Raw genomic sequence first — 20,416 nt, forward strand, 5'->3', positions numbered from 1 at the left:
TTAATGTTATTAAGTTTAACTATTATAATAAAATATTTTGATTATGACTTTAATTTATTACAAAACGTAAAATGTTTGTTGTAAAATCCAATTATTCTGTTATTTTGTCAAATCCTACTATTCTATCCTGCTAATATATTTATTTTATTTAATATTTCGTTAACTATTAACTTTAATGAAGGCATTTTATACCAAAATTCAGAAGTATTGATGTTTTTGTCTAATTTTCTTTCGTTTCCTGGAGTAATTGCGTTAAATCTGAATTATGTAGTTGATTTGTAAAATGCGATTATCTCGAAAACTGTTGAGATTTGAAGTTATTAACAAGTATACCTTTTTTTTGGTAAAATAATGTATCTTTAATATTTTTTATCACAGACACCGGTAACTTAAAAAGCAAAAAAGTTAAGTGCAAATGTATGCCACATATGTGGCATATGTGGCGCCCTCTATCAGCTACATTAAAGTGTTTATCAGATTATAATTTCTGATGATCAATAGTACCCAGTTATGAATTTTTATATAAATGTTCACAAACATGAAAGTTATAGTGAAAATTAAAATTTTTAATTTCCACTTTAACACCCTGTATCTTTCTTAATATCAACATTTTATTAAAGCAACTTGATTTAAATCGCAATATTTTAAAGTGTAGAATCTATGGTTTCTTTTTGTACAATTACTTAAGGACCAACCTGTATATATATATATATATATATATATATATATATATATATATATATATATATATATATATATATATATTGTCATACTTCTTCTTTCCCAACCAAAGAAAAATAAATAAAAAGATCCATCGGAATAAAATTTTAAGATATCATTATAAACAAATTGTATATAGTAATTTAAGATAAGATTTAGTGTAGATAAGCATAGAAATTTGTTTGGCAAACGACCTTTTCCGTTTCCAACAAAATTATCAAAAAACCCCTTTGTGTAGAATTAGAAGACATTTTACCTGTAAGTTAATCTTGTCATTGTTTGTGTATTAAATGACCATATTCTAATCTTTGGAAACAGGTATAGATTGTGTATTAACAGACTGAGGACAGAAAAATCAATTTTTATTTATTCTTTCTCTGAAACAGTAATTTGGTCTTCCCAAATTATACACAGAATTTTTAAAACAAACATTAACAGTAGTAAACAAGATTTGAGCTTTTGATTGGATAGTCGTTTTTGAATGGTAATGGGGTTAGCCTGATTAGGAGACGGGGAGAGGCAGTTGTAATTTGGCCATCGAAGGAAACAGTGGTTTGTGAGAAGATAGGGTGTAGTTCGTGAGTTTGGATACCGGCATTGTGAAAAGAAGTGAATAGTTTTGCAGAGGGAGATAACAAGTAGATTAAAAGAGGTCCTTGTATCTACCGTGGGCATTTTGTGAAGTATATGTGAAAGTAGTTTTACGGCATCACGTTGACAAAAGGAGGTCCTTGTATCATAAATAAGTAGCTGATTTTTTGGAGAAGTGAATCAGGTGTTTTTGTGTAGTCTGCAGGAGGTTTGCAGAGACGTTAGGAAGGAGCCGAGGTGCCAAAGAGGAGAGATCACATCGTTGAGGAAACTGGACTTTTCTGGGTATGTGCCAACATACAATTCAATAAGAAAAAAAAAAGCTGTAAGTGTTTTGTACAATTGAAATTGGTATCTGTGAATGACATCATGGTCATTATCATTAAAATTTAAAGAATTTTAATGATAATGATTAATGAAAGTTTTGTTTGACTAATCAAAAGTTACAGTTTTGTTGTTTTTTGTTTCAAGTAAAGGAAAGTTTAAGTAAAATTGGTTTTCACTTATTATAAATTTATGTAGATTTAAAATCTTATTATAAAAATTTCATTTATTTTCTTGTATGCTGATTGATAAGATAACGGCAGAAGTTGAAAAATTGTTTTATTCTTTTTTTTATATATAAAATAAAGAATACTTAATTTTTGTAATATACTATTTTCTTTTATTATTATCTTTCTTCTCTATCTCGATAAAGGACAACTAGAAAATCTTTGAATCCATCGAACACAGGTAATATAAGGAGTCTTATTTTACATTTGATAACAATTAAATTATAATTTTTTATTGGCTCAATAAATTAAAATCAAAGTCAAAATAAACAATCATAACAATATATATATATATATATATATATATATATATATATATATCATCATCATCATAAGTGGCTCGACAATCCGTTGTGGATCTTGGCCTGCTCACAAAGAAGTCGCCACTCCTGTCGATTCCTGGCAACTTCCCTCCTAAATATATATATATATATATATATATGTTTCTTACACATTCAGTATTTTAAAATCTTCAAAAAATCGTTGGGGTAGACGTAAAAGACGTAAAGAAATAAAATTAAAACGTTAGTTAATACTACCCTTCTCAGAATAAATTTGTATCAAAAAGCTTCCACGTGCCAATTTATTTATTTTGCTAATTTTGTAAGACATTCTGTATATTCAATTATTTCTCTGTGGTACTTTCTCACGATATTTTTTTATAATCACTCTACAAATGTATTTGTATAGTCCATTCGCTCAGCTCGGAAATACATATTTGACAGATTCAACCTTTAAGCGGGTATGTTCACGCCGAAATTAAAATGAGTGGCATTCAAATAAACTAACGTTTAACAATTCTTTGTGTAGATGGCAGCACGTGCATCATATTCTAATATTTTGATTTTCCCGAAATTTAATTCTCTGAACAGCGATATTGTTGCCAACGAGGCCAAGTACTGAGACTTATAATATAATATACGATCGGTAGAATCGGTACAGTTCGCTCTCAATCTCTCAATTCTAATTGGATTGAATCATTGGATGGGATCATTCGATATAATTTTTTAATTTTTGTATCGTGTTGTGTTGTTCATTTACGTTTGTAGTTAAGTTGCTGTTTTGATTTTGAGTGTTGTTTTTTTTAGGTTTATAAACATTTTAAATAGCGCATATCAGTCTTGTTTCCTAATTAAATTAAAAAATTAAATTTCAAGTACAAAAAATTACTTATAATAAAAATATACACCTGTAAACCTCATAATTTATTAACCCAGCAGCGGACGCTAAGGGCTCAGTTCTTTGTAATTTTACATTTTTCTTGGCAACAAGGCCATTGAATTTATATTTATTTTTAGCCGGTAAATGAAAACTTTCCTTTGCTAATTAATTTTTTGTTCATTTTGAACTTCACTCTGTAATAACTTCTGCAGTTTCTCTGATATTTTCCATGGACACGAAAACATAACATATTCGAATCACATCTTCTGGCAAACATGACTCAATAAGAGGATACAATATCGCCGCAAATTATTGAGCAGTTTTGTCTAAGGTCTCAAGTGAACTAAGTTGACTCTCAATCATATCATAAAGAGCAGAAATATTACAAGTTAGTTGACCTCGCCTCTATCTGAGGCTTGATCAATTCCCAAGCAAATTGCTCAATAAACTCACTTCTCTTGACTTTGGTTTCAAAGGGATGATTTCCTTTAAATACTCAAAGAGCGTTTATACCCGATATATTCAAAAGGTCGAAAAATATTACCATTGGCCAACGACACGTGTTTCTTGCAACATTGTAGTTTACACATAACTGATCGACACAATCTACACCAATTTTAATTTTGTTATATCGGGTAACGATATCAGATTTTTTTTTATTCGTAGTACAATATCTTCAGCAGTGTTGCTAACCTTATACGGGCCATCAGGTTGAGTTCCGACATATGTTTCGAGATTGAAAGTGTAAAAGGTTTTTGCATCAACCAGCGCAAACATCTTTATCCCATACTTCGCTGGTTTATTGGGTATATATTGCTTGAACGAGCAGCGTCCTCTAAAAGCCAATAATTGCTCGTCAACAGTCAGATACGCACTAGCTTTGAAAATTAGCCAAGAAAATTTCGAAAACATTTCTAATGGGTGCTAATTTGTCTAATTCCCTTCTTTCTGTTCGTGTATTGATATCATCAAATCTTAAACAACGGAGTAGAAATCTAAACCGTTTTTCGCTCATAGCGAGGTAACATGATTCGACTCCATTGCCTTTGGAATCATCCCATACTTTGCGAGCGTTTTTTCTTGAACTTCTCAGTGTTCCTATTAAAAACAAAATTCCTATCAAAGCTCTTATCTCCGTTTCATCAGTTAATCTAGCATCCCGTTCCCTACAAAATCGCTCTTTTATGTTCTGAATATATATATATATATATATATATATATATATATATATATATATATATATATATATTCGTTGAACAAACTATTATTCGAATGATTGCGTCAAACAAAAAAAGTTTAAGACAGTCAATTGCAAGCATTGCATTGAGGGCATCAGGTTTTGGTCCGGGTAAGTATGTTAGAAGATTATGAGAATGCGTTCACACTTGTACATTACCACAATCCTTTCTTCACTTTGTCGTCATATCCTCACCTTTGTAAAATTTGCCATCACCAATTTGTTTATCGTCGCTTTGTGATTCATCTTCATCTGATGTGAGTTCTAGTTCTGAGTCAGTCTCATGATCACTTCTTTCCACTATATTTTCATTTTCTTCTTCTTCATCTTCCTTATTTTCATCTACTGGGCTCTGGTCTCCACTTGATTCCTCTTCAAACCATCTTAACCATACAGCTGGGTCTGTACTACTCTGTGTACGCCTTTTCTTAGAGTCAGACATGTTTCTCTGAAACAAAGAAGAAAAATACATACTGTAACGTGATTAAATAAAACGAGCGGTTCGAATTTATATACATATATTTATTTATAACTTTACAGTTCGGTAGTATCTTAATAACTAACTCTACTTCTAACATTGTCACCTATATATACTACAGTTACTACGTTCGAGAATATTCTGGCGTTGTCCCACCTCTAGTTCGCCTACGTGACCGGTTATTCTCTCTCGCACTCGATACACGGAGAAGCTTCTGGAAGGGTATTAGAGATGCAATGCAACCTTTACCTGGGCCATGCCGAGAGCATGTTTGTAACACTGCTCCCCTCTTAAATCTGATCGTCCCGATCATCAACTCTATATGTAGGCACAGGATGGCGGAATCTACAGGACTCTCCAGCTCTGCATGAACCCTTTAGAAAGAAATAACAGTCTACTGACTTTGAAGGATACGATCTCATCGGGTTAATGCAACACACAGTAATTCGTACGCCGGTTTCTCGGAAGATTACTTCAAGCATGCTTCTGACAATCTTCCAATCCAGATTATCTAGTGCATGGCCTATCTTGGGTAAGGCCAAATTCTTGATGTCGTAATTGCACACAATTTTCTTCAAATTAGTTAGAGCACGCCATATATCCTCGTAGCTTGCCCTGTCTGTATACGACCTCCTAGTCACCATATACAACAAAGATCGAGAACCATCTTCTAATCTCAGTACTCTTCCAACTTTAGGCTGCTGGTTTTTTAACTCGTCCAAACGACCGAATTTCTTATAAAATACGGATGAGATTCCTTTAGTCATCTCAAGATCTTGGGCAACACAGTGGGCTAGAGAGACGTTATGCGGAACACTAAAAAGATCCTGCTGAACTTCTGTGGTCACGCCGAATCTAGCACTCTTTCTCTCTGCGTAATTTGACATAAATTCATTAAAGCTTGGTCGCCGGTCATCGTTGCTCTCACGTTGAAGGGTTCGTGCTTCTTCTGTTTCATTTGAGCCAGCATATGGTGCAAGACGATTTATGTGAACTACTTTTGGTTTACCTTTCGGCAACTTCTTAATTCGGTATATTACGTCATTTATTTTCTTTTTAATTTCATATGGACCTTCCCATTGTCTTTGCAGTTTGGGAGACAAGCCTCGACGACGTTGTGGATTATAAAGCCAAACAAGATCACCTACTTTATAGCTTTCACTCTTGCATCGAGAATCATATTGATCTTTCATTCTGTCACTGGCTATCTGGATGTGTTGTCGGGCAAGTTCATGAATGTTGTTCATTCTTAACTTCAGGCGGTCGACATAATCTTCGCTTGCAACATGTTCTTCGGAAGGTCTGCAGCCAAACTCTAGGTCGCAGGGTAAACGAACTTCACGACCTAACATCAGACAGGTTGGAGTCTGGCCTGTAGTTTCATTCACGGCCGAGCGGTAGGCCATTAGGAATAAATGAATGTGCTGGTCCCAATCTCTTTGATGTTCTGATACAACTTTGGACAGGTGTTTACCCATTGTTCGGTTCATTCTCTCGACCATTCCATCTGATTGAGGATGCAGGGGTGTCGTTCTGGTCTTATTGACACCAATCAATTTACAAACGTTTTGGAATAGGGTTGACTCAAAGTTTCGCCCTTGGTCGGAGTGGATCTCCAAAGGAACACCAAATCGGCTAAAGAATTCTTTAACAAGTACCTCTGCAACGGTAGCAGCTTCTTGATTTGGTATCGCATAGGCCTCAGTCCATTTCGTAAAATAATCCATGGCTACCAGGATATATTTATTTCCATCATTTGTCTCTGGAAGTGGACCTGCAATGTCGATTGCTACTCTTTCCATAGGACTACCAACATTGTACTGTCTCATGGGTGCCCTCTTTTTACCAGCTGGCCCATTACTGGTTGCACACAGTTCACATTTCCGGCACCATCTTCTTACATCATCTTTACAGTTCACCCAATAGAACCGTTCTCGAACCTTTTGCAGAGTCTTCGTGATACCAAAGTGTCCACCTGATGCACCGTCATGCAACTGACGCAATACTTCTGACACTTTACTTTTAGGTACAATCAACTGAAGCTTAGTTTCTGTACCATCATCGTTCTCAAAGGTTCTATACAGAAGATCATCTTTCAGCACTAGACAATTCCATTGGCTCCAGTAACACTTGACTTCTGGACTACATGCACTAATGTCTTGCCAAGAAGGTCTTTCACTTCGACGCATCCAATCCAATACTCTTTTTATACATGGATCATCTACTTGAGCGTCTTGTAGCTGTTGAGGCTGCCATTGATCATTAATGACGGTGGTTCGTCTCACGGGGCAAAGTCGTTCTTCTAATTTAAGACAGTGATTACAGTTTGCACTGCACGGCCGTCTCGAAAGGGCATCAGCATTTGAATGAACTCTGCCAGCCCTGTGTTCGATCTCGTAATCATATTCTTGCAATCGTTCTAACCATCTTGCCATCTGGCCCTCTGGATTACGGAATTGTAGAAGCCATTTTAGAGCAGCGTGATCCGTGCGAAGAAGAAACTTTCTGCCATACAAGTATTTATGGAAATGCTCGCAAGCCTTTACCACGCCTAGCAATTCTCTCCTAGTAACGCAATAGTTTCTTTCTGGTTTTGACAAGACTTTGCTAAAGTAAGCGATGACTTTCTCCTGTCCATCTTGGATTTGTGAGAGAACAGCTCCTATTGCACTGTTGCTTGCATCGGTGTCCAACACAAATTTTCCTGCCTGTCTAGGGTAGCTTAAAATCGGTGCGCTGGTTAGAGCCATTTGTAAGTTTTCGAAAGCTCTTTGACACTCTTCGCTCCATGTATATTCTTTGCCTTCTTCTGTCAACTTTGTTAATGGCTTGGAGATGTTGGCAAATCCTTTGACAAAACGTCGGTAATATGTACATAGGCCAAGAAAACTTCTAATTTCGTGTTTATCTCTTGGTACAGGCCAATCCTTAATTGCTGAAAGTTTTTCAGGATCAGCTGTTACACCATTACTTGCTACAATATGTCCCAAGTACTTCACTTCTCGTCGAAACAAGTGACATTTCTTTGGATTTAACTTTAAATTCGCTGCCCTCAATCGTTGAAAGACTTCTGTCAGATTATTGGCATGTTCATCGAAGGATCTTCCAACCACAATTACATCATCCAAATAAACCAGGCATGTTTTCCATGTTAGACCTCTTAAAACTGCCTCCATTAATCTTTCAAATGTGGCCGGGGCATTACATAAACCAAAGGGCATAACTGTAAACTGCCAAAGCCCTGATCCTATCGAGAATGCGGTTTTTTCACGATCAGCTGGCTCCATGTCTACTTGCCAATATCCACTTTTCAGATCGAGTGTGGAGAACCAACGAGAACCAGAAAGTGTATCCAAAGTATCGTCTATTCGGGGCAAAGGATAACTATCTTTTTTAGTTACTGCATTGAGCTGTCGGTAGTCAATACAAAAACGTGTTGAACCATCTTTCTTCTTTACTAGCACTACTGGTGATGTCCATGGACTATTTGATGGTTCAATTACCCCTTGTTTGTTCATATCTTTGATGATGTCTTCGGCTTCATCTCTTTTCGCAAATGGAAGTCGTCTAGGTTGTTGTCTGATTGGCTGAGCGTCTCCGGTATTAATTTTATGCTTTACTATGCTTGTTTTGCCATTATCCTTCTTATCTATGGCAAAAACATCTTGAAATTCTATCAGCATAGACTTCACTTTTTTTGTTCGTTCATCATCAAGGTCTTGGCACGTTTTAATCATCGTCTCAACAAGCTCCTTTGGATACTTAGATTTCGACGGTTTCTCATTAGTATTCATGGAACAAATCGAAGCCACGGGAACACACTGTCCGATCAAAGTTCTTTTACTTAACTTAATAGCATTTCCCTTTAAATTCATAACTCTTACAGGGACGACATCTCGAATTCTCACCAAAGCTTTTGCCGTTAGGAACTCGGCATTATTCACATCTTCGACCATCCTTAAACTTCCCTCTCGGCAGTTACCATCAGGTCTGGTCATCAAAATTTTCTCACTATTACCGGGTATTGTTACGTCACAAGTAGTTATTAAGCTGATAACGTCTTCTTTGTCTTCATGAAACGGCAACTCTTCACCACTGATCTCGAGAACTCCATCTTTGACATTCAATACAGCCCCAACTTTCCTTAGTAAATCCATCCCCAATATGAACTCATCGGAGATCTCTGCAATTAATACTGCATGTTTCACTGTGGTCTGGCCAATGGATACTGACATATTAGCCTCGCCATATGTATTAATTATCTCACCAGTTGCTGTTCTAAGCTTTACTGTTGCAGGCAATAATTTAAGATGGCCTCGTACTACTTCTGGCCGTGCAATAGTTCTCGTTGCACCTGTATCTACCAAAAACGATCTACATTTATTATTGATACGACCCTCTATGTACAAGCTATGAATTCCACCTGAGGACGTAATGTTCACAGTTACTATGGGGGCTGTGTTTCTCGAGGTCGGCAGTTGCCCCTTGTTGTCGACCCGTTCTAGTTTTCCGACTGTTGTATCATTTTCTTGCAATTACGGCGAATATGACCTACGTCACCGCAATTCCAACATCTGGGCTGGCGTCTCTTCGGCATCGTGTTACGAACTACTTTTCGTACCATTTCTTCCAGACGTTCATCGTTTGGTTCGTCGCCTTCTTCAATGGTTCTTACTCGATGACTCCGTGAAGTTTGACTGGCTGTTTCATGTTCCAAGGCAATAGCGAGCGCTTCATCTAGAACTTTTGGTCTTGCTAGTCGTAAAGCTTTCTGTAATTCACTTTCTTTTAACCCATTGACGAAGGTATCTACAGCAATTTCTTCTAAAATGTTGTCTGGTACCTCCGGATAAGCCAACCGCACTATACGAGCAACATCTGCTTCAAACTCTTGCAGATTTTCACTTGCTCGTTGAATTCTACTTCTTAGTTGCGCCTTGTAGACTTGTTGTAGATGGGCATCTCCATAACGTTTGTCTAGTCGGGTAAACAAGGTCTGGTAACATTTTTCTTGACCCTTAGGAATCGATCTTAGGATATCTGCAGCATCACCTCGTAAAGCAGCAGTCAAGGAAACAGCTTTTTCTTGTTCTGTCCAATGATTGGCTGTCGCAATAGCTTCAAATTGTCTAAGGTATATGGACCAAGAAGACTTTCCATCAAATGGTGGCAATTTGAATCTCATATTATGTGTCGTTTCGTCTCTAGGTGATTCTTCTTTCACTACCGGATCTAAGGCTATTGTATTAACTGTTGGTAGCACTTTTGTATTAGTTATCATGCTCTCTAACTGTTTGATCTTGTCTTCTACGTTGTTTACATTTTTCTGTATGTTATCGAATGTTCTTGAGACTTCTTCAAATTTCTCATTGTTTTGATTACATACTTCTTTAATTATTTGAGAAGTCTCGTCGAATCTTCTAGACACATTTTCAAATTTCTCGTCATTTTGTCTAGCTATTTCTTTAATAATTTGAGACGTTTCATTGAATCTTTCATCATTCTTTCGAGAAGATTCTTCAATTTTTTGCGAAGTTACTTCAATCATTTGAGACGTTTCATCGAATCTTTTGGAAACAGTCTCGAATTTATCATCAGTTTTTTTAGAAGTTTCTTCTATCTTCAATAAAACTGCTTCTTCTGCTGACTGAAAATGGAATGTCTCTGGATCATCTCCATTCTTGTTAAGAACATTCTTCAGTCGTTCTTGGAGGATCTTCTTGGACCCGTTGCAATCTTCATCGCGTTCTTCTAGTTGCTCTCGCAACTGTTTTACTGAGAGTTGTACTAGCAGCATCTTTGGTCAGGCACACACGTACTTTTTTAAATGTTCTTTCGTACAAAGGGCACTACCGAACTACGCGGATGTTCCCGACGAACAATACTTTTCAAAAGTTCAAAAGTCTTTTCCAAAAATCACTGCTGAATTTATTTGCAAATCTCACACCGGACACCAACTGTAACGTGATTAAATAAAACGAGCGGTTCGAATTTATATACATATATTTATTTATAACTTTACAGTTCGGTAGTATCTTAATAACTAACTCTACTTCTAACATTGTCACCTATATATACTACAGTTACTACGTTCGAGAATATTCTGGCGTTGTCCCACCTCTAGTTCGCCTACGTGACCGGTTATTCTCTCTCGCACTCGATACACGGAGAAGCTTCTGGAAGGGTATTAGAGATGCAATGCAACCTTTACCTGGGCCATGCCGAGAGCATGTTTGTAACAATACTATAAAATTATGTATCAAAATAAACATTCAAGATAAACAACAAATTCAAGAAAAAACAACACTTACCTAATTTATGACAAGTTTATTATATAAAAACACTACGTAGGTACTCGAAAAATAATTTCACACTGTTAGGCGCGTGGTCTACAATCGTAGACCAATCGTGTTTAAAAATTAGCACTTCACTAGCTCGCTGCAACGGACATACTGAACTTATAGATTACGGTGTTATTAATAGCTACTGAACAGCACAGCCTCATAGTATATCCCAACTCAAGACAATCGTCGTTCAAACAGATGTGGTCTACTCTTCTTCGAATATACTTTCAAGTACCACACTATCCACTGCACAAAACTCATTGTACTTTACTTGTAAGATATAGTAATTTTCTCCCACAAATATAAATATACCTATATTGTGAAATCTAGTCATCTTCCGTCTGCTGCTGAAGATCACAATTAGATGTGATTTACATCATTAAATTTTTATCAATAGATTTACGTCACATTTAATTTAGATAGTACATAATGTTATTTTAAGAAAATATAGAAAAAATCTAAATATCGCCCTCTAGTAAAGGCGTTAAACATTATATAATAACACAAATTACATTTTGCAAATCCCGAATACCTACCAAATCTAACGAGCCCTCACAAACTTAATTCGAGTAAAAGTTGCATAAGATATAGCTGTATAAGTTCGACAAGATTTCACAGTGTCCTATATCAGTAAGAAAAGTCAGCATATTGTATCATTAATTAAGCATTTAAAATTCGTATTGTTGGTTTCAAATGCAGTGGCGATAATTTTTCAGAATAGTAATGCCTAACCTAACGGAGCAGTGGGGTTCTAAAAAATACTTGTGATTTACGATAGATCAAACTATTGAAGATAGAGACAAAATAGGCACAGTGTATAGTATTTTTCATATAAAAATGCTTGGACGTCATTTAAGATTTACGACGTCAGAACCCCACAGCGTTGCCAAAATATCAGAATAGTTAGTAAGTGAGGAATTTTTAAAATGTCAACTGTTTGTCAAACTGTTATATAACAGTAAATGCACTTAGTTTTAAGACTACTGCAACACACTAAAATACATAAGAAAACATTTTAATACAAAATTATATATTCTAAATTTTAAACTTACGTCTATTTAGAGCATTAATAATAAAAACATCCGCCATTATTTCTTGTTCAAAATAATCTATCTTATATGAAAGCTTATCAGCTTTCTACAGACTATTTATTTGTTTTGGCATAGCACAATCACAATACACAACAATAATTAGTTTTAAAGCTGTTAATCCAAATTTAATAGGTATTTATAAATACAATTTATTAATATGTAATATACTATGATCAAATTGTGTAAGAAATCAAAACATAAACAAAATTATTACTCTAAAAAAGCGGCAACACTTTTAACAATTTTGCCACACGCTGAACTGTCAAAAAATTTGAAGTATTCCCATATCAGTTGCGTACAATTGTCTAATATATTTAATTAAAATTATTATTTTGTGGAATATTAGACTTAAAGAGTTATTTAATAAAATTTATATTATTAATAATAACAAATCTTTTTGGTTATTTAATCAATATAATTCTAAAATTCCCAATATAATGATGATTACATTTTTCTGATTATACCACGTTGACGCTTATGAAAGATCGAGCAGTTAGCTGTGTTAGGAAAATTTGAACTCTAAGGTTGACGTTCTGGAAATTTTAAATATAAGTGACGTCACTTTATCTAAATTGTGACATGCACGCATTTTTATATGAAAAATACTATATTAAAACATAATATTAGGTTTAATTTGGAAACACTTTTGTATATTTGAAATCACACGTATTACATATTAGTACTAATTGAAAAAGTTTGTTTGAAATTTAATATAAAGTTTTAAATAGTAGATACAGGAAACATTTTTTTTTGAGTGCATCATATCGTAATGTTAGGTATATTTTATCATGTTTATCTATATATTACCTATGAATATTTTTATTTACAGAAGTGGCAATGATTCAGCTCTGCATCTTATCGCCGGGACTGCTGACGTCGAAAACTCCGTAAACATAGCTGAAAGACTTATAAATAAGAATATCAATATAAATTCCCAAAATTCACATGGTTTGTAAGTATTTTATAGCATAAATTAACAGATTTGAAATTTTATTATTCTTACCATTGAACAATAAATCAGACATTTCGGGAGCTTTCATGACGTCTAGAACATTCCAGTTTTTTAATACCTCTTTTTCAAGGGACTTTTTTTATATGAAATAAATGTTACGGAACTGTCGTAATAATTCTTTTCATGACAGTTATTGAAACTTTGATATCGCTGTGACTCGCACAAAATCTAGGAATTATAAGAAGATTCTAGAAGCCTTTTGAAATTATGGGGATAGTCCAGACTAAATAATTGCTATATAAAGGACTCGACATAGCATTAGTAGTAGCTTATTTGAAGGTAAAGTGGTGTCACGTTAATATTTTTGAAAAGAGTTAAGCTGAATAAAAGTTTTGATTTCGAATCCCATACTGTTTTTGAACAAACAAACACATAGACAGAAAAATGTACCAAACGAATCCGATGATAAGGTATCCAATCCGCCCTTGCACGGGTGGTGCGAAGGAAAAATTTCCCTCCAAGAAGGTCCAAAATTAAAGAAATCCTATTATTTATGTCTTTTATGTAGTTTTGGTCGTCTTTTGCTTGGGGTTTCATTGGAAGTTCCCCCCCCCCAAGTTGGAAGTTTCCCACCAAGGCAAATGTCTAGATCCGCCACTAGCACGAGGCTTCCATATTATCTACGGTACAACCTCTGATGATCCAAGGTGCTATCACCATATATTTTGTTTTTTCCTCATTTATTTCTAACAAAAGCTCAAAATGCTCTCCTCTCAGAAATATTCTCGTTCTTCAAAAAGTGTTTATAGTATAGTAATTTTTATGAGCTAGATAATATTTGTTTTGTAGTAAAAATTTGTTCTATTACTAATCTGTTTGTTCTCAAGCCTTCTTGATATTCGCCCAGATTATCAAAGTTGATTTTAATTTTGTTTATTATCGATATGATCGATATATATATATATATATATATATATATATATATATATATATATATATATATATATATATATATATATATATATATATATATATATCGCTATTTCCCTATAGCTTTTACATTCTACGATATCTTCTTTTTTGTCTGTATTGGGGATGAGATAGTTTCTGTCCGCTGCTTGTGTGCTGCTCTGATCCATACTTCACGTATCAACTATTTCTTGTTGCAGCCTTTCGCCACCTTCTTTTAGAAACTTTTAAAAAAGATACCGTTTTCGCCAGGTGCCTTGTTGTTTTTCAAGTTTTTTGTTATAGTTATAATTTATTCCTTGGTTCGAAGTATAGGGAAGTCGCTGTTGTAGTTGTTATACTATAGGTGCTAGTATTGAAACATATGGAACTCCTGCTTGAGGAGTGAAGGATGTGGAAAGTTTGTCAGCAACTTTGACACGGGCAGTTCGAGAGGTATGAGCGAATTATTCTCAGGAAAGCAATTAGCACCAAGGTTTTTTGGAGTTTTTCGATCAGGCCTAAACGCCAGACCTGATCGAATGTTTTCTGCACATTTAAAAAGATACTTATTGCTTGACTATGGTGTTCATTTATCGCCTGAGAGTGAAGCTTGCTGCTTCTGTTAATGCTTTATGCGAGGAATGACTAGCTTTGAATCCAAGTTGGAAATTGGGAATGATGTGGAACTTCTCTAGGTGTTCTACGAGTCTTTCCTTAAGGATTCTTTCGTAGATCTTGCCTAGGGTACTTAAGATTGAAATTTTTTTATAGAATTCAGTGCTGGTGAGGTTTTCCTGGTTTAGGGATTATAACTGAGCTGATCATTATCCAAAAGGTAGGAAAATATTCCAGCCGAAGACTTGCGTTGATAATTTTGAATAGCATCGGAAAGATACTTTCTGGAAATTGTTTGAGGCATCTCTTGTGGATGCCATCTGGGCCAGAGGCTGTATTTTTGCATTCTCTATACAGTCTGCTGACGGTATCAATGTCTACAGGCCAACTATCTGAGTCGAATCTGAAAGTTATAAGCTTGTTTAAGCTTCCGCTTCTTCAAGGAGGGACTGCTCTCTATGTGGGAGCTTTTGAGGGGGCGAGCAACGTCAGTTGCGAGGCCATTTTTTTGAAGTGGTATGCGGCTGTTGCACGGGGACTTAGATGGTGGTAATAGAAAAGGAGTGCTATGAGAAAAAAATTAACTCGACGGTGACTTTTTTTGCTTGCTCAAGGTGGTGGAAAGACTTTATGTCCGAACTGCAGAGCCAGGCTCGTTACCTGCTAAAACCACTACGGCCATATTCTCCAGAGAACGCCAAATGGGACCATCCTGTTGGGACTTTTCTCTCTTTAGCGCCTCCCAGACTTATGCAGTCACCTCTATGCAGGAAATTCCTCGCTCTAATACACAGTCTGCAAGGTATCAATAAGGTGTACCCCTGACGGGTACATGTCACATCTCTCTACTATTGAAGGAACACTCTGTCTACAAACAGTCTGGGTATATGCCCAGATTTAACTGGGCAATACCCCTCTCAGGTTACATACACACACATATACAACACACATACACACACGGACAGCACAACATATATTTGTAAATGTAAGTAAGTGAGTCACCCCGACGGTGACTGGGAGACCTTAAAGTTTGCTTAACTCTGTTGTTGGAGCGAGCTATTGTGCGGAGGACATATATTTTGCTGAGAGATTGGACACTGTCCTTTATTGATGTTATGTTCGCAATTTGGTGCTGACGGATAATCTGGACGTTTCCTCATGCCTTTTCTGAGAATTGTCCTCTCAGTTGCCATAATGGCGTTGGTTTGACGAGAATTTAGTGACGCGTAGACACGCGCCTTTTATTCGATTATAAGCGTGATGAAAGTCTTAGGTGTGCAAGAGAGTTTTATTGGGGGTTTTTCCAGAGAACGCTCCCAGGAGTCTAGCTCTTTTTCTTACCCTGCCTAGGGTGCCTTTGATGTCAATGTCACATTTGAGAGACCTACTAAAATGAACTCCCAAGTAGGACATCCGAGTTTCTATAATCAAGAGCCTTTCCTTGGACGACTATCTGGTTCAACCCAGCATCGCGGCTTGTGAGAGGATTTGAATAAGATTAATTGAGTTTTCGTGTCTAGTAGACCGCATCTTATCAACTAAAGAAGTATCAACTAATGAAATTGTCGTGGGAGCGTTTTAAACAAAAGACCGGCAAAAATAATAAATCAACATCTCGAGACATTATGAATAAAAACAGGAAAACAATAAGTACTACCACATATAAAGACAATATAATGAAAAATGGCAAATCTATAGATGATCACACATGAACGACTAGAAGAGCAAGCGAGAAACGAGAACAGCGATATATTAAGCATATACACACATCAAAATAATCTAGGGGACGCATATATTAATAACTTTAAATTAATGTTAAATGCAAATACAAAAATAAATTTATATTTTTAATCTTTTTTGTTGTTTTGTCGATTATTGTACCAACATGGACGGTAATGCTGATAAGAATGACTATTTAGACAAGGCGAAATCTCGGGTTCGCTCAGAAGAATATTCCCATGAGATTTTTTTTCATAATCAGTTTTGTGAGATACTCCAACATATGGTTCATGAGGTTGCCCAGGCGAAAAGTTGTTCAATTTTTTTTAAGCAATTTTTGTAAACAAATTCTACCAATCAATTTTTTAGAACCGTACAATTTTTTTTTTATTTTTTGGATTATTCTGAATAAAGTAGGTCTCTTGTAGTTTTTTAGTAAACTTGATGGTTTTCGAGTTATAAATAATTTAAAACTGAGAAAAACAATTACGATTTTCAAAAATAGTAAAAGTAAAAAACATTATTGTTGAATTCACCAAAGATTCAAGGATTCAAGTTCAACCTTGCTCTCCTGATAAGTATTTATCATCTCCTGGTAAGCCTTTTTTGCGTATTTCATTTTAAAACCTTGTTTTTTAATCATTAGTTAAGCGCTTATGACAGGACGGGCGCTGGGGCTACGGCGTGTATAAGAGAGAGAAACAAGATCTAGGGCACAAATTTTTATTAGTTATTTATGCAACAAGGGTGTTATTATGGATGGATGTTGCTCGATAAGCATAATCATCCGGTAACTCCATAATTTTTGGTAGTCCTATGGGATCTAGTCTTTCACCCATTCTAAGTAGCTATGTCATGGATGATGTTATCAGTGATTGTATCAACAATTGCACTTTTTTCCTTCCTTTTATTAAAAGATATGTAGATGATTTAGTTTTGGGACTTCCTAAACACAAAATTCATGAAACATTTATTAGGTAAGGATATTTTTATAGTAATTCTTTTTGAAATATTCTAGCAGCAATTTTATTAACCAAACTAATTTTATTTGGTGAGTTAACAAAAAAATTTTTTTCTTTCTAGTTCAACTTTGTAAGATATTTTGTCTTTTTTAGCAGCTCTTGATAATAATTGTAAACACAATTGAAAGCCCGAGATAATAAATAGTTAACCAATAGCCCCTTTTATTGACTCCAACCCATCCAAAACATTTATATATTTTTTCCAAACGAATCACAAGTACTTCTTTTTTCTTACTCATATATATATATATATATATATATATATATATATATATATATATATATATATATATATATATAATATAGTGATCCTTTCCCCAGTTAATATGCTCCTTTTCTAGAAGACGACCAATAGTCAGAAATACGTATATACGGTTGCCTTCCATCGATATACCATTTTTGGTTTTTGGCATGGAGACATGCCATTACTTTTTACTTATATATATAATATATATATATATATATATATATATATATATATATATATATATATATATATATATATATATATATATATATATATATATATATATATACATAATGTGTCGAAATAGCCCATCTACGATACGTCATAATTCTTAGAAGGAAAGATCTAGAGAACTCAAGAATTGGCATTTCAATACCGCCCGTCTTCGATTCGCTTTCGATGAGACGAATTAGAGGTGGGACTACTCCAGAATATTCTCGAACATAATACTTTTGGTATATATATGTAACGATGTTAGGAGTAGAGTTTAGTTGTTAAGATACTACCGAACTGTAAACTTATAAATAAATATATTTATTCGAACCGATCGTTTTAATTAATCTCGCTACAATAATATATATATATATATATATATATATATATATAAAGTATTCAACTAGTGAATTCAGAGGTTTAATCGGTCATTCAAGTTGGCAAATAAAAGAAGAAGTCAACTACTTCATAAGTTTCGCTTTATATTTCTAAAGCTTCATCAGTTCTAACTCAATATGTAGTATATTATAGATGTTATTATATATGTACTGTAAACTTTACTCATTTTTAAAACTAACGTAACACAAAAAACTCGAAACGTAGATACGAAGATTTAAAAATTTTTAAGCTATATATATATATATATATATATATATATATATATATATATATATATATATATATATATATAAATATTTTTAAATATATATATATATATATATATATATATATATATATATATATATATACAGATTGAACGAATTTAAAACGGAACATACAATTTAATATATGTCTGTTTGAACTGCATTTGAAATAGTGGACCAATATAAAACTTGGACAAAAATAAATCCATACCCGGTGATAGACATTGTATAAAATATCGTTCAACTATCTGTCTCCTTTTAGGATGCACCATAGTCTATAGCACCGCCCAAAGTCAATGTTGCCAATCGCCGTGTAATAATCCGATTTGCGGATCTTTTTGAGAGTTATATCTTCTTCGTATCTTTAAATAAATCGGATATTTGCCTATATTTTTCATTGTATTTACCAATCTACTACAACAGACTAATAACAAAAATAAATTTAATGGTTTGTAGTTATTTCCTTTCTTTCCTGTAAATATTTTATGGTTAACACCTTATTTGAAAAACATCTAGAGGAATGAGATTGGCAACACCGCTCAAAATATCCATCTGACTGCTTAGATAAAGGAAAGAGGAGCTTGCCTTATAGTCGGAGAGATAGAGCCGAAATTTTGAACTGATCAGTAATATGACATTTCTCTATTGGAACATATTCATTGTAACTGGGTTAAGACTTTGCCTTACAGGCGGACGCCCCTCGTGGTACAGGGGGTGGCTATACAGGCATGAAGTTGTAATTTTTTTCGGAAAAATTAACGATCGATAATATGGCTGAAAATTTGCCCAGAGTAAGATCTTGGTATAACTAGACGAAATCCCAAAGGGCGGACGCGAGAGTGGATACATAAGGGGTGGTGGACAGGGTTGAAGTTGCAATTTTTTGGGGAAAAATTAAGGATAAGTAATATGTCCGCGATTTTCATGGCTCATTATTTAGCCTCTAAAATCTCTAAATCCAAAAGGGCGGACAGCTGGGTTGGTACAGAGAGCCATAAAACGGGGTCAAATGTACCACTTGCCTGCGCATTTTAGGTCTCGGTAACAATTTTCAAACTGATTTTATTATAATATTTTTATACCGATTGATTTGAAAATTTGTATGCTCACTTCTGTTAGGTACTATTCTGAAAAGCGTCAAGTAGAGTTTTCCTCAAAATTTTCCAAAAAAATTTCCGTAAATGAAAATTTTCGTAATTTTTTGAGGTAAAATCTAATTTGTAGAATACTTTCGATTTTCTGTCAGTTATACCATGATTTTTTTCCAAAAATTTTCAAACGATTTTTCCCATAAGAAAAAAAAATTTAGAAAAACTTTAAAAATTTCGTCATTTTTCTCACTCTGATGTCATTACATTCATCATCTTCGTCACTTTCACTTTCAATAATATCACATTCATTATCTGCTTCATTTTCAATTACTACTTCTCGAACTGATTCTGGCATCTGAGGTCCACTAAACTAAACCATTTGAATTTATATGTTTCATCTTCAAGCTCCCAACCATGTTCTTCAACAATCAATTGTGTTGGTACTTTTTTTATGAGCATTTGTCCAAATATTTGAAATATAATGAGCTCGCAGTAGATGTTGGTGTAATTCATCTTGACATGGTGGTAAGCTTGAAGCATCGAAATTTTTTAGTTTTTTTTTTAAAGGCTCGTTCACATCATGCAACTTATACTGCCGGTTAAATAGTGAAAATCTGACATCGTTTACTTTTCTTTTTGGAATTGTTCTCGTCAATCCTGTTCCATATAAGTGACATATGAAAGTTTCTAAGGTTTCAAAATCTTCATTACAATCGAAGTCAGTTTCACCAAGTTGGATAAAAGCATCTTGATACTTATTACATTTAGCGCATGCGTCTAGAATTACTG

The 20,416-nt window shown here is 34.6% G+C and overlaps 1 protein-coding gene across 2 annotated transcripts in view; it reads left to right on the forward strand.

Annotated features, from left to right (window-relative positions):
* LOC140441362 (rabankyrin-5) overlaps positions 1-20,416 on the forward strand; it is a 456,167-nt gene that overhangs the window by 110,109 nt on the left and 325,642 nt on the right. For both annotated transcript variants that reach the window (XM_072532038.1, XM_072532039.1), the window contains one exon: positions 13,003-13,125. In XM_072532038.1, the coding sequence (XP_072388139.1) occupies positions 13,003-13,125 (123 nt within the window). The remainder of the gene's footprint in view (positions 1-13,002; positions 13,126-20,416) is intronic.

This window comes from Diabrotica undecimpunctata, chromosome 5 (genome assembly GCF_040954645.1).
Source record: "Diabrotica undecimpunctata isolate CICGRU chromosome 5, icDiaUnde3, whole genome shotgun sequence".
In the NCBI taxonomy this organism is placed as follows: domain Eukaryota; kingdom Metazoa; phylum Arthropoda; class Insecta; order Coleoptera; family Chrysomelidae; genus Diabrotica; species Diabrotica undecimpunctata.